General features: G+C 27.4%; 1 protein-coding gene across 1 annotated transcript in view; it reads right to left on the bottom strand.

Annotated features, from left to right (window-relative positions):
* Nucleotides 1-2,385: 2,385 nt before the first annotated feature.
* Nucleotides 2,386-15,748, bottom strand: part of LOC117176884 (PCI domain-containing protein 2) — a 15,223-nt gene continuing 1,860 nt past the window's right edge. Inside the window, exons 3-5 of the mRNA XM_033367243.1 lie at nt 14,482-14,603; nt 8,588-9,069; nt 2,386-3,195 (exon numbers count right to left, since the gene is read on the bottom strand). Coding sequence (XP_033223134.1) covers nt 2,681-3,195; nt 8,588-9,069; nt 14,482-14,603 — 1,119 coding nt within the window. The 3' untranslated portion in view covers nt 2,386-2,680. The remainder of the gene's footprint in view (nt 3,196-8,587; nt 9,070-14,481; nt 14,604-15,748) is intronic.

Here is a 15,748-nt window from a genome sequence, read left to right as displayed (position 1 = left end):
AAATTCTAGAATTTTAAATTGTTAAAAACCTTTAAAATTGAATTATTTTTTTAAAAAGTCCGAAATAAGAAGTAATCTTAATTAGGTAACATTAAAAATTAAAAAATCTCTACTAAGGACTGTTGAAACTTAACGAATCCGAACTTCAATTAAAAACTGAAAAAAATTGTAGTCACCAAAAATAGTGTTATTACATTTTTTTTAATACTCAAAACCATTAACACTTTAAATTATTTCAATTAAATTTAAATTTCTTAAAAATTAAACATTTTAAAATTATTGATTGTAATTTTTCAAATTCAACAATTTCATTTTTAATTGCAGATAGTTTAATCTATATCTATTTTGATTTGTAACAAAACAATTTTTAACATTACAGTTTTAAATTGTTTAATTTTTATCATATCCTTTAGAATTATTTATTCTTAAAATTTTCAATTAAAATATTGTTTTTGCTTAAAATTGATTTGAAATATTTAATGAAATAATTTTCTAATAAACTTAATAAACTTAAATATTATATGCCACGATTTTAAGAATTTAAAAAATCAGATAATTTTTTACGTTTGAAATTGAAACCAAAACTTTAAAATATTCAAATGTAAAATTATAAAATTTTAAATTTTGTTAAATTCAAACCAAAAAATTTTGAATATTTAAATCTAAAATTATTAAATTAGAAACTATCAACGTTTTTATATGAAATTAAAAAAAAGTTAGTATTAAAGTTGTCCTGTCATTTTTAATATTTTAATTAGAAACTAAATCATTTTGAAATTCAAATTTAAAAAACCCTCAAAAATTAAAAAAAAATTAATACCAAATATTTCCCAATTAAAGCTTTTAAAACACAAAAACCCTTCAGTTTTAAGGCCACGAAGATTAAATTATTTTAGAATTGCGTATTTGAAATTAAAATTACAGAAATTTAAATGATTATAAATATTAAGAAAAGATAAGTATTAGGTGTGGTATCAAGTTACATTCAAAGTGATTGGATATATTTTTTTTAGCAAAAAATGGGATTTCTGACATTAAAAATCACTTTCATTTTCACCGTTGGAAATTCCCTAGATATTTTTTTGTCTAATATGAAAAACATAAAAAATTTAAAAATCCATAATATTACATTTTTAAATATTATGTGTTCTAAAAATTTTTTAAATGAGGGCAAATTTATTTTGAATAAAAAAGGTTTGTTTAAATTTCTAGGTGATTAAGGTGCGTTTATAACAATTTTAATATGCATAGAATTATAAAATTTTAAATTAGGATTGTGAAATTAAATCCTTGAAAATAATATTTTCAATTTTGTAGAATATATTACCCTCACTCCTATATCCAATCAATTGGAAATTAGTTAAAATTGCGAGTAAAATTTAAAATCATAAACTCTAAATGTTTCATTCTCAGAATCATTTAGCTCTTTTTCTATAAAATTATTTATATTTAAAGACCTAAATTAGCAATTTATAACTTAGAAATTGTTCAATTTTAAAGGTTTAAATACACTTCCTCATACAAAAGAAAACTATCTACAGAAATCATTTAAAAAATCAAATTCTTTCAAAAATTCAGAAAATTTTAGAGAAGGGTTATAAAACGAGTTTGTTTTTCATTATTAAAAAAAAAAATTTAATTTTAGTATTTTCTACACTATTTGAGCTACCTTTAAATGATTCTAAAGTCTAAATTTAAATTGAAGAATCTTCAATATGGACATTTAGCGAAAAAATATTATTTTAGTTTTAAAGTTTTATTTAAGTCCTAAATCGTTTAGTTTCAAATTAGTCAAATTTCAAAAAGTTAAATATATTATAGTGTATAATTCTGCAAATTGAAAAAAAAAACTTTCACTGCTCGCGGTCTGATATTCCAGTTTTGAATAAAATAATTTTTTAGGTGCAAAGCAAACGATTGCATTTTAAAATATCGTATACTTAAAGATAAAAGGGGACGTTTTTTGGGAATAGGGCAAATGGGGAATTTAAAAAGGGGTCGAAAAAATGGAAATTAATTAATATTCCAATCTTCGCTTTAAAAAAGGCTTCTTAAATTAAAATCTTGAAACTAAGTCGTTAAAAATAATTAATTTCCTAACGGTGTTTAAAAATTCAATCATTTTAATGTAAAGTGATTATGCAAGGGGAACATGGGAGCTTCAACGTGAATAGAATGAATGAATTAGTAAATAGTAGATTATTATTTAAAATTGGGAATTCATATATTTTTAAGAACAGAATTTTCAAACAATTTCTAAAAAACCTCTATAAAAATCGATTCTCAAAAATCTTAAATACCAAATGTTTTTCATAATTATAATCATAAAAATAACTACCTTTAGAACTAAATTACAAAATATCCTTTTTATTACTCTCTCTCTCTCTCTCTCTCTCTCTCTCTCTCTCTCTCTCTCTCTCTCTCTCTTATGAATCAATGCTTTTGTTTAACAGAGAAAAGAAATGCACTTTTCAAAACTAAATCCAGAGGCTTAGAAACAAACCTAAATTGAAGTTGAAATACATATTTTCCTAATCGACAGAATTGATCGTTTTCTCGTCGATCATAAAATCAAAGACCTTATCTTTAGATAAACGCATTGACTCTAAATCAAGATACGAATCTTCCACATTCCAGACAAAAAGCAAATCTTTTCCTCTACATGGATTATTTCTCCAGATTAGGAAATGGAAGATAACTGTGGGAAAGGAAGTTGTTTCGAAATAACAAGCTTCTTGTGCTGATGAGAGATGTAGCCTTTGATTTTTTTCTCGTTAATTAAATTCGCTACGAGACACTCAGTTTCGTCCATATCGATATCTTCAACTCCATGCATTTCGAGAGCAGTGAGAAGACTCGCGATTGGTATTTGATGAGTCTTCAATACCAGATAAACTTTTTTAAAGAGATTTCTATAAGCGATGGTCTTCAGCTTCTCTACTATTAAATAAATGCCAGCTCCGATGAAAAACGTCTCGTGTTTGTTCATAACGTCCTCCAAACTACGCAAATCTCCCTTTTTTACTGCCTCCATCAGTTCCCAGAATTGCATTAAATTATACTTTTCGAGGGCATACTTTTTTGGCATGTGGCCAAGCAACATTTTTACTGGTACGAGATAAGTTAGGATCAATCTTTTGTTCTTAATTGACTGCTTGTGACAGTGTTCAAAGGCAAAGGTTAAATGTTCGTCAGCTGAAAAGTAAATTTAATATTTACCTTTTCATCGCTTGAATATTTTATAAAATTATTTGCAGGCCTCGGACTCACTTCAAAGATAAAAAAACGGTAAATAGTCATAAAATTTAAAAAATAGTGTCAAAATAGTGTCATAACATTTGTCAAGCAATAATCTCATATGCATTAGTGGAAATAACAGGGTATCTACTCAAATCCTCGAAAAAAATTCCCTGACAAATCCAGGGTTTTTCCAAGTATCTCCATTTTTTTCCAGGAATAATTTTTCGCGAATTCATGATAAATAATTTTTTTTATTTTCTAGAAATTTAATTAATATTACAGGATATCCTTAAATATTTTGGCATGATAGATTAATGAAATAATTGAATAATACTGAAAACATAATAAATAATTTCTTGGATATGTCTCTAAGGTCCATGAATTCGAATAATAATTCTAATAAATTTTTATTTCATCCACTTATACTTAAATTTTACTGCACATTTAAGTAAAATAATGCGAGTATTAGATTGAATCGATTTATACCGCTTTAAATCCTAACAGAGATAATAATATTTAACCAAATAGTCGAATTTTCAACCGAATAGATTAATTCTCTATCAAAAAGAAGATTTTAAAAAAACATCACTTCTCAATCAAACAGTCGAATTTTCAATAGAAAAAGATTGATTTTCAAACAAATAGATGAATTTTGAATTAAAAAAGAAGTATTCAATCAAAAATAGAATAGTCCAATTTCCAGTTAAACCAATTATTTTCTCACAACAACAAAAAACAGATTTATTTTCAACCAAAAAGATTAATTAATGACTAAAATCATCGACATTTAACTGCAATACCTAAATTTTTAAGCAGGAAAATGAATTTTCGAACAAGACGATTAATTTTCAATCAGGTAGATGAAATTTGTACCAAAAAAGACGATTTAAAAAAATATATATGAATTTTTAACAATAAAGTCAAGCAGATGAAGTTTGTACCAAAAAAGACGATTTAAAAAAATATATATGAATTTTTAACAATAAAGTGAAATTTTTAACCAAGAAAGACGAATTTTCAAACAAAAAGTTGAATTTTTAACTAATCTAATTAATTTTCAAATAAAATTATGCATCTTTATCTGAAATAAATCAATTTTAAACAAAAAGATGAATTTTTGAGAAAAGAGTTAAATTGTGAACTAAGTAGTTTTATTTTCAACCAAAAAGATCAATTTTAAACTCAAATGATAAATATTTGACTGGAATACTTGAATTTTCAACCAAAAACATGACTTCTTATAGAAATATATTATTTCTCAAATACAAAAAAAAACAAATTTTCAACCAAACAGTTGAATTTTAAACTAAAAAATATCAAGTTTCAACCAAAAATGGAATAGTGAAGTTTGAAAAAAAAGATGAATTTTTAAATGAAATGATTAATCTTTAACTGGTATAGTTGATTTTTAAACCAAAAAGATTAATTTCCAATCAAAAAGATTCATTTTCACCAAAGAAGACGAATTTTATATAGCGCATTTGTCAACGAAGGAGATGAATTTTCAATTAAAATGATGAATCTTTAACAAACAAATAAAATTAATTTTAAAAAAATAGTAACTCTCAACCAAGTATTAAAATATTAATTCAAAAGAGATGAACTCGAAGCAAACAATTGATGAGTTGACATTTCAAACAAAAAAGATTGACATTTTTAATCAAAGATAATTAAATGCAACCAAAAAGAACAAATTTGCAATATAATACGTATTTTTCAACCAGATACTTGAATTTTCAACTTAATGCAATTGAAGAAAAAGTTAGGCACGCTCCGAAAAAATTCCCTAACTTGAAAAACAATTCCCTGACATTTCCAGGTTTTTCCAAAGTTCGGTATACTTTTTGATGAGTTCCGAATTAAAGAAAAAACAACGGAAAATTAACTTGATTTTTTTAAAGCAAAATTTCCAGTTTTCTAACCTAATACTTTAATAATATTATAACTGAACTTAAATGTTTATTTAAAATGTTATGCTTTAGCCTATAAATGATCAAAATTCCAGTCTTCAACTGTTTTATAGAAAATTCGTATTTTCGTCTAGAAAATTCAACAATTTGGTTGAAAATTTGTCTGTTTTAGTTAAGGAATCAAGAATTGGGTTAAAAATTTGTTTTTGCTGGATTAATGCAACTGTTTTATATTTTAAATTGATAGCTTTTTTTGTCGTTGAAATATTAAACTTTACATTTTTAGTAGAAAATTCATATTTTTGTGTTAAAAATTCAACTCCATGGTTGAAAGTTGACCTTTCTTCTTAAAAGTTCATTTTTTTATCATTTAACATTCATAATTTTAGTTAAAAAGTCGAGTCCTTTTTTGGTTGAAAATTCATTTTCTTACTGAAAACGAAACTAATTTGTTGTGAGCTCAAGTGAATAGTTGGAAATTAACTCTTTTGTTCAAAAATCAAATTCTCGAGTTGAAAATTCAACTATTTGTAGAAAATTGGTATTTTCGACTCGAAAATTCAACAATTTAGGAGAAAAATGAACTGCTAAAAGTTAAAATTTTTTGTAATTTGTTGAAAATTAATCTGTTTTAGTTCAGAATTCAAGTATTTCGTTGAAAATTGTTCTTTTATGGTTTACTCTATTTTTATTTCGAAATTAAAATCTTTTTTGTTGAGATATCAACGGTTACGTTTTATATATACATTTTTAGGTTCAAGAAACATTGCAATCTTTTCTTTAAACATTTTTTTTAACGGCGTACGTTTGATAACAACAAAAAATTTCAAAACAAAAAATTTCTTTCATTTATTACATACAAACTTTCCTTTAAACAAATTATTTGTTTTAAAACGTTTTCTAATTTTTATTTTTAAATTAAAAATGTACTGAGTTTTCTGCAAATGAAAAAAAAACTAAGCACGCTCTCGAAAAAATTCCCTGACTTCAAAAACAATTCCCTCACATTACCAGGTTTTTCCAATATTCGGTATACTTCTTGAGATTCAAATTTAAAGAAAAAAAAAAACGGATTTTTAGGTTGAAAATTCCGCTCCTTAGTTGGAAGGTAAACTACTTTCTTAAAAGTTCATATTGTTGATTAAAGGTTCATAATTTTAGGTGAAAATTGGCGTTCCTTCTTTGGTTAAAAATAATCTTGTTTAACTGAAAATTTATCTATTTTATTTCAAATTCAACTAATTAGACTAAAAGTAACTTTTTGCAGAAAGTTCATATTCTCCGACTGAAAATTCAACTCCTTTGTAAAAAAGGGGCTTTTTAGATTTAAAATCTAAAAATTTCGTAGACAATGTCACTAATTGGTAGATAATTAAACTATTTCGTAGGAAATTATTTGTTTTTTTTTCAATTGAAAATTAATTCTTTTAAATGAAAATTTAACCACGTCATTTTTTATTCAAAATTAGTATTTTTGCTCTGTCAACTCAACTATTTAATTTAAAAAAATTTTAAACGGAAACAATATAAAGTAAAAATAATTCAAATAATATTTGGAATAACATCCCATCCATTGTACAAACATTTTAGTTGAAAATCTATGTAATTTTTTGGGAATTCATCTTTTTGGTAAAAAATGAATCTTCTTGCTTGAAAATTCAACTATTTTGTTAAAAATTAAACTGTTTTATAGAAAGCTCGTTCATTTTTATTTGTTCATTTAATTTTTTTTCATTTTTTGCAACGGTTCCGTTGAAAATGGATCAAGGGTTCAACTATTTTTTGTTCAATTCAATTGCCTTTGATAAAAAATGAAAATCTTACTTTGGTTAAAATATAAACTATTACATTTTTAATTAAAAATTCATGATTTGAGGTTGAAAATGCAACAGCTTGTTTGAAAGTTGAACTACTTTCTTAAAAATAAATTTTGTTATTATTATCAAATATTCATTATTTTAGTTGAAAAATCGAGTCTTTTTTTCATTAAAAATTCTTTTTTTTTAATTGAAAATTTTACTATTTTTTGCAAACTCAAATGATTAGTTGAAAATTAGTTTTTCGTTTAAAAATCACATTCTAGGGTAGAAAATTGAACCATTCTTTTAAAAATGTATGTAATTCGTTGAAAATTTGGTTGAAAATTAGTTAATATTAATAATAAATATTTTGTTGATAAATATTCTTTTTTTTTGGTTTAATCTGCCTTTTAATTCAGAATTAAAATAGTTTTTGTTGAAATGTGAACAATCACATTTTGCGTTGAAAATTCATCTTTTTAAGTTGAAAATTCCGCTCCTTAATTTAAAGATGAACTACTTTCTTAAATGTTCATATTGTTGATTGAAGATTCATAATTTTAGTTAAAAATTAGCGTACTTTTTTGGTTAAAAAATAATGTTCTTTAACTGAAAAGTTACCTATTTTGTTAAAAATTCAACCGATTAGTTTAAAATTAACTTTTTAGCTGAAAATTCACATTTTCAGGTGAAAAATTCAACTGCTTTTTAAAAAATGAGTCTTTTTGGACTGGAAATTCAACAATTCAATACAAAATTCAACTATTTGGTACAAAGTTCAACTGTTTTATAGAACATTCCTTTTTTTTTAAATTGAAAATTATTTCTCTTAAATGAAATATTACGCCATTTTTCATTAAAAGAAACTGGTCTTTTGCATTAAAAGCTCAAATATTTACCTTACAAAATTTTTAAACGAAAAAAAAACTAAAAAAAATTCAAATAAAATTTAAAATAAGATCACATCCACTGTTCAAACTATTTAGTTAAAAATTTATTTAATTTATTTGAAATTCGTCTTTTTGGTAGAACAGGAATCTTCTGGGTTCAAAATTTAAATATTCAGCATACAAAATGTATTTTGTTGAACATTATTTTTTCTGGTTCAAGATTTAACGTTAAATCAAGTATACTTGGTTGAAAATTAAACTGTTTTGTAGAAAGTGCATAATTTTGGCTCGAAAATTCTATACTGGATAAAATTGTTTTTCTTTTTGAACTGGGAAATCTTTCTTGATTGAAAATTCGTTTTTGCTTTATTTGAAAATTCATCTCTGTTGGTAGAAAGTCCATTTTTTTTATTCAAAATGCAACGATGTCGCTGAAAATGAATCTATCTTTGTTAAAAATTAACTATTTTGTTAAAAATTCTTATTTTTTGGTTCAACTGAACTGTCTTTGATTTGAATTGAAAATATTTCTTTGTTTAGAATATCAACTATTACATTTTTAGTAGAAAATTCATCTAATTGGTTAAAAATTCAACTACTTTGTTAATATTTTCAAGGAAAAGTAGAGAAATGGTAGCATTACAAGTAAATTGCGTTTTAAATAGTGGAAAAAAAATTGTCTTAAAAAAAATTTGTCAAATAGTGTCCTGAGTACGAGGCCTGTATTTGATAGTAAATAAGTACCTACCAGTTTTGTAATCGCTGTCAAACATCGCAGTTCGGCCAATGAAAAATTTGTAAGTGACTTGCTGGGCCAAGGCGAAATGATCCTTGTAAGCTGAAGATTCTATCGCCCTAATTAAAGGCCTACACAGGTGTAATTTGTTGATTCTAAAATAAACTTTTAGGAGTTGGTTCACAAGTGCCAACATTCCCCATCGTTTCGTATCATCCTCTGAACTTCGATTGTCCGCAGCACAAACTCGGAAACAGCCCATTAAACATTCTGCACATTTTTCGAGAACTTCCCCAGGTTTCAGGGATTTATTGCTCTTGGCATTTTCGGCTCTAACTGCGAGTAATCTTAATTCTAGACACATTACATTCATAACAGGCAGCATCCAATTTTCTTCCTTTTGTAATTGAAGAATCTTTGTCAGGGATTGTACTGCGGAACTTTGATAATTGTAGGTCGTCAGTGGATCGTCTTTAGTTGCAGAAGACAATGCTCTGAAATTAGGAGGATAAATAATTAGTACATTTAAAACTTGTTGAATTTCTGAAAAAAGGAGATGACATATTCATAAAAATATCAAATTATCAAAATTAAATGCATGTTTACTGAAAATAGGTGCAATCGAAAAAAAAATGGATTAAAAATTTGAACTTTTCGAATGTTATCGTTTTAAATCAGGAGTGTTGAAAATCGTACAATTTCAAATTTGTATTCTTTGAAGCGAAATAATTTTAAAATATAAAAGGTTAAAATTGGAATAATATCCTGTTAACAAATTTGAAAATAATTTGGCGTAAATAAAACATTAAAAGTTGTATGACTTTGGATTTAGACCTTAAACGCTCACCATTTTTTTGTTTCAAGTTTAATTTGTTCAAAATTGTACAATTTTGCATTAAAATCCTTTATACCTGAATAATTGCAAAATAGGAAAGGTTAAAATCGGCATAATTTCATGATAAAGAATTCAAAGTGATTTGGTTTTTATTTGAATAATTCAAATGGGTTTACTTTTTAAAAAACTTTTAATACTTGTCCGACTATAAATTCAGAATACTTTACATAAATTGTTCAGAATGATACAATTTCCAATTTGAAAACCTTAATCATTAAAGCAATGTTGAATTGAAAACGTTTAAAGAATAATTTCAATGTAACTTTATAAATGAGAGAATTTGAAATTATTGAAGCGTTTAAGATTCAGGAATTAATAATTATTTAAATTTAGAATTGATCAAGCTTTTACAATATTAGTTCTGAATTTATAGTAGTAAAAGTGTTTTTTGAGAGCCTAAAAATAAATTCTTTCTTTTGGATGGTTTCTGCTTTCTCATTGTACAATTTTAATTTTTTTTCATTTGCAAATTTAGACGCTTCAAGTTATAAAAGAAATTTTAACGAAGATGTTTATTTTATTTTGACTAAAATTGCATGCTTTTGAAGAAGCCAAATTAGACGTTTAAACATTGTTCGTCACGTTTCATAAAAAGTAAATTTTTTTTAACAGGTATGTTAATTCCCAGGTAGTTAAAGGCGAATTCTCAACGAAAAATGAAATAGTTGATACTTTAGCCAAAAAAGACGAATTTTCAAGTGTAAAGAATGTTTTTCTAACAAAATTCTTTAATTTTCATCCAAGATTAAGTTTCTACCAAAAAGAAGAATTTTCAACAAACCATATGAGTTTTTAATCCAATTTTCAATCTAAGAGATGAATTTTCAGTAATAGTTTATAATTTAACCAAAAAAATATTGTAATTTTTAATAAAAAACAGTTGACTTCAACCAAGAGATGCGAATTTTAAACAAAATAGATGAATTTTCAACAAAAACAGAATAATTTCTACGACACATTTGAATTTATAATTGAAAAACAAATTAAATTTCTGCACAAAAAGAGATGAATTCTTAATAAAAATGTGGAATTTTAATGCAAGAAAAATTGTTCACTCAACAAAGAAAAAACTTGTTGCAGTCTTCACAAAACAGTCGACGTGTAAACCCAAAAATATGAATTCACGTAAATTTGCAATAAAGAAGTTGAATTTTCCACTAAAAAATATACATTTACATCCAAAAATGAAATATTTTAATTTTAAGTTTAAAAAATTAAATTTTCAACTAGAGAAAAAACAAAATTTCTACCAAATAATTAAATTTTTAATTGAAAAAATATATTTTCAACCAAAAATGAAATTGATAATAGATTTTATGCTTTCACGATGATTCCTTTTGATAAAAAGAGATATTTCGGGTTTCACTAGTGTAAGAAACTACTAATTATTTGCCGAAGTTTCGTGAACATTGCAGTTCACATCTTCAGGGCTGACCTGAAACTGAGGTATCAGGTCACGATGTTCTTAGGTATACTTTCTACGATGCCTGTGATTGGCCAGAGTGCCCCACCGTGGGGACTGGTCCAACTTGATTGGCCAATCAAGTCTTTTTTTAAAAATCCGGGAGAACGGAAAGCCAAATCGGATTGGTATTATATCCATTGTCCCTATTGATGTTATTAGGGTGTTTTAAGGTTTCGATAGCTACTCTATGTTTTCTTGGAAATTTGTTGTGTGTTTTTGCAATGACTGCTGTTTCATCAAATAAAATGTTATGTCCTGTTTCGATATGATGTCCAGCTAGTGCTGATTGCGTGAAATGTTTTAGTTGATGACCGATTGTTTTTGAGATGGGTGATGGTGGGAGGAGGCATGTAACTATCTGTATGCGTGGGTTTTCTGTAAACTTCATGTCCTAATGTGTTATCAAATTTTTTGCAAACTAATACGTCCAAGAAAGGAAATTTTTCGTATTTCTTCTATTTCCATGGTGAACTGGATATTAGGGTGTAATTGATTGATAAAATCGAAAAACCTATTTAGTTCATCTCGTCCATGTCGCCAGATGACAAATGTGTCATCAACGTAACGGAACCAGATTTCTGGCTTAAGTTTGGCTTGGTTAAAGATTTTAGTTTCTAGATGTTCCATAAAGACATTGGCTATTACAGGTGAGATTGGGGATCCCATTGCTGCCCCTGAGGTTTGTTCGTAGAATTGGTTATTGAACGAGAAGTAAGTATTATTGAGACATTGTTCTATCAAAGGTGTGAAAACCCGAAATATCTCTTTTTATCAAAATGAATCATCGTGAAAGCATAAAATCTATTATCAAGGAACTCTACGGGGAGAGTATTCTTACTAAAACGAACACCTTTAGTAAGCTCAGGACTTCTCAATGTAAGCTACTAACATCCTTAGCTTTTTTGAAACGGTGCAGAGACAACAAAATAGTCCCAAAATTCTTATAACTGAAAAATAATTTGAGAACATCTAAATCCAAATCGATTCTGCATTACAAGTTTGCTTCTCGTTAAAGAAAGAATACAGCATACCAAATTTCTATTGCACACTACCTCTAAAAAACTATTAAAACTTCATCTTTTCCTATCAAATACCCTCAGATTTGACATTTGATCCACATTGGACTGCATATCGTTTGACTAATCCCAACGGATTAAAGAGCTTTCCACCCAAAAACAAAAAACAACATTTGACAAATTACTTCCGGTAAAGCAAACTAAACTAACCAATACAGTGAAAAACATCTTTGACCACCCTCTCAACAATTAAATGATTTCAGCCTTATCTAAAGGACATAATTTTGCTGTAACTCCATCGAAAATCCCAAGAGAAGAAATAATCAGCAATTTAGAATCCACAATATATACCCTTTCACCCGAAAAAGCAAATGACATACGACGCAGGACAGCCAACATTTTACGCCAAGCTCAAGTTCCATCCTCAAACTTAACAAAACAGGAAAAAACCGCAATTAAGGAACTCAATCAAAATAAAGATATTATAATATTACCCGCAGACAAAGGCAACACAACAGTAATAATGAATAAAGAAGACCATAACAACAAAATCATGGGCCTTCTAACTGACGATACATACAAAAAACTTAAAAAGGACCCCACAAAAACAATAGTCAGTAGAACAAAGACTCTTCTCAAAAACTCTAAACTTGACAGCCAAACAATATCTAACTTAATACCTACTAATCCCATCTCTCCAAAACTTTACGGGCTCCCAAAAATCCACAAAGAAAACATTCCACTCAGACCGATCGTCAGCGCAATAAACTCACCAACTTACAACCTAGCACGTTTCCTCGCTGCAAAACTAAATCCTTTTACAGGAAACTCCATCACTCACGTCCAAAATTCATTTGACTTTATTAAAAAGATACAACAGATTCACATTCAACCCCAAGCCATCATAGTGAGTTTCGACATACTATCTCTTTTTACGAAAATACCAATCTCGGATACAATTAATATTTTTAAATCTTTCACAAACTTTCCTTCCGAGCTTGTACCTTTGATAGAACAATGTCTCAATAATACTTACTTCTCGTTCAATAACCAATTATACGAACAAACCTCAGGGGCAGCAATGGGATCCCCAATCTCACCTGTAATAGCCAATGTCTTTATGGAACATCTAGAAACTAAAATCTTTAACCAAGCCAAACTTAAGCCAGAATTCTGGTTCCGTTACGTTGATGACACATTTGTCATCTGGCGACATGGACGAGATGAACTAAATAGGTTTTTCGATTTTATCAATCAATTACATCCTATTATCCAGTTCACCATGGAAATAGAACAAAACGGAAAATGGCCTTTCTTGGACGTATTAGTTTACAAAAAATCTGATAACACATTAGGACATGAAGTTTACAGAAAACCCACGCATACAAACAGATACTTACATGCCTCCTCCCACCATTACCCATCTCAAAAACAATCGGTCATCAACTCCCTTGTATACAGAGCTGCCTCCATAACAGACAAAGATAACTTACAAAAGGAATCACAAAACGTTAAACAAATCCTATTGCAGAACGATTACACAAACAAACAAATTGATAAAGCAATAAGAAAACACACTCAAAAAAGCAAGTCAACACAACCTACGAAAGAAGGAGAGAGAAAAATGACCACCACCCTACCCTACATCCAAGGTGTCACAGAACAAATAGGAAGAATTCTCAACAAACACAACATCCAAACCATATTTAAACCACCTGCGAAAATAGGACAACTACTAAATAACCCTAAAGATAAAAAGGCACCCTTCAGTGATCCAGGAGTATATAAAATGCCTTGTTCTTGTGACAAAGTCTATATTGGAGAAACCGGGAGAGCGGTGAGCCAACGTATGAAGGAACATGAAAGTAAAATCAGGCTAAAACATTTCACGCAATCATCACTAGCTGAACATCATATCGAAGCAGGACATAACATTTTATTTGATGAAACAGCAGTCATTGCAAAAACACACAACAAATTTCCAAGAAAACATAGAGTAGCAATCGAAATCTTAAAATACCCTAATAACATCAATAGGGACAATGGATATAATACCAATCTGATTTGGCTTTCCGTTCTCCCGGATTTTTTAAAAAAGACTTGATTGGCCAATCAATTTCGACCAGTCCCCACGGTGGGGCACTCTGGCCAATCACAGGCATCGTAGAAAGTATACCTAAGAACATCGTGACCTGATACCTGAGTTTCAGGTCAGCCCAAAAATGAAATTGTTTAATTTTAAGTTTAAAAAGAAACTTTCAACCATTGAAGAAACGAATTTTCTACCAAAAAGAAGAATTTGCAACAAAACACATTTTTTTCAAATTATTTTTTAAGAATAAACTATACCACTTCACTTAATTTTCTAAAAACTTAAAAAGAAACTTTAAAATACAATCAAAACCAAAAAACAATTTTCCCAGCACTGCCACCATTATAATTCTCGAATTTTTCCACTTCGCGTAGATATAATTTTACGAAATCGCTTCACGTTAGCGTAAATTTAGTCACTGAATATAAAATATATTACTTGAGGTGATAGAGGACCAAATCGTCGAATGGTGATGACAAGTGTTCCATTGCTCTCGTCATTGCTGCTTCGGAAGTGAGTTGGGGAATACTAATGTGACTGTGTCGCAAAGACAACAAATCCTATAATAAAAAAATGGTAAAAGACAAAAGTTAATTATCATAAAATAAATTACAAATAAGTATCGTTGGAGTATTGTATTGCACATCTATAATAAATTTCGTAGCAATTGTTGATGTACGTTGCTGGCTTTATGTTCAGGTGAATTGAAAAAAATCTATCTGTAAAAATGACATAACGATTTAATAATAATAAATAAATATATTTAATCATCTATTATTTTTACTAAAATCTAATTTTGGAAGCAAAACAAATTGCTTTTACTTTAACAGAAATAATTTTTAATGATAACAGAAAATCCATTACATATTTTCATGAATTATTTAACTACAATGCTTAAATCTAAAATCATAATGAAATAATTATGCAGCTACAATGTTTTAACAAAAATTGTATTTTTTAATAGTGTGATTTTTGAAATAACTTTACTTTCACGAAAATAATTTTCCATGAAAACAGAAAACTCAGTACATTTTGATTTTAAAAATCAAAATTAGAAAAAGTTTTAAAATAAGTAATTTGTTTAAAGGAAAGTTTGTATACAAGAAATGAAAGACATTTTTTGTTATCAAACGTAAGCCGTCAAAAAATGTTTAAAGAAAAGATTGCAATTTTTCTTGACAGTTTCTATTCTGAATACTGTGTATAATTGTTTGCATAACATTTTCATCGATGAGGGAAATATATTTTTAAAGAATATTTGAATAATTATTGAACTACATGCTTTTTTATCATTACTTATTTTTACTACAGTGCGATTTTGAATGGCAAATTTTACTTTCACAGATATAATTCCTCATGACAGAAAATTCATTACTTAAAATTATTTCTCTCATATACAAAAAGATTATTTTTAAGGGTATTTGTCATACAAAAATATTGTCAAAAAAATTAAATTAAATATGGAACTGGAAAATCTGAACATATAAAATTCCCGGCTTTTATAAATTTCCCAAATTAGAAAATTCATGAATAACAAAATTAAAGACTAGTAAAATTTCCAAAAAATAAAACTCCCGAATTGGAAGATACCCAAACTAATAAAATTCCCGAACAGTTTATAATATTACCGAAATGGAAAATTCCCGACAGTTTATAATATAACTGAACTTCGAAATTCCCGACAGAAAATTGTCGAATTATAAAA

Source organism: Belonocnema kinseyi, chromosome 7 (genome assembly GCF_010883055.1).
Source record: "Belonocnema kinseyi isolate 2016_QV_RU_SX_M_011 chromosome 7, B_treatae_v1, whole genome shotgun sequence".
Lineage (NCBI taxonomy): Eukaryota > Metazoa > Arthropoda > Insecta > Hymenoptera > Cynipidae > Belonocnema > Belonocnema kinseyi.
The sequence above is the reverse complement of the archived record's forward strand: the minus strand, read 5'-3'. Positions and strand labels throughout refer to the sequence as shown.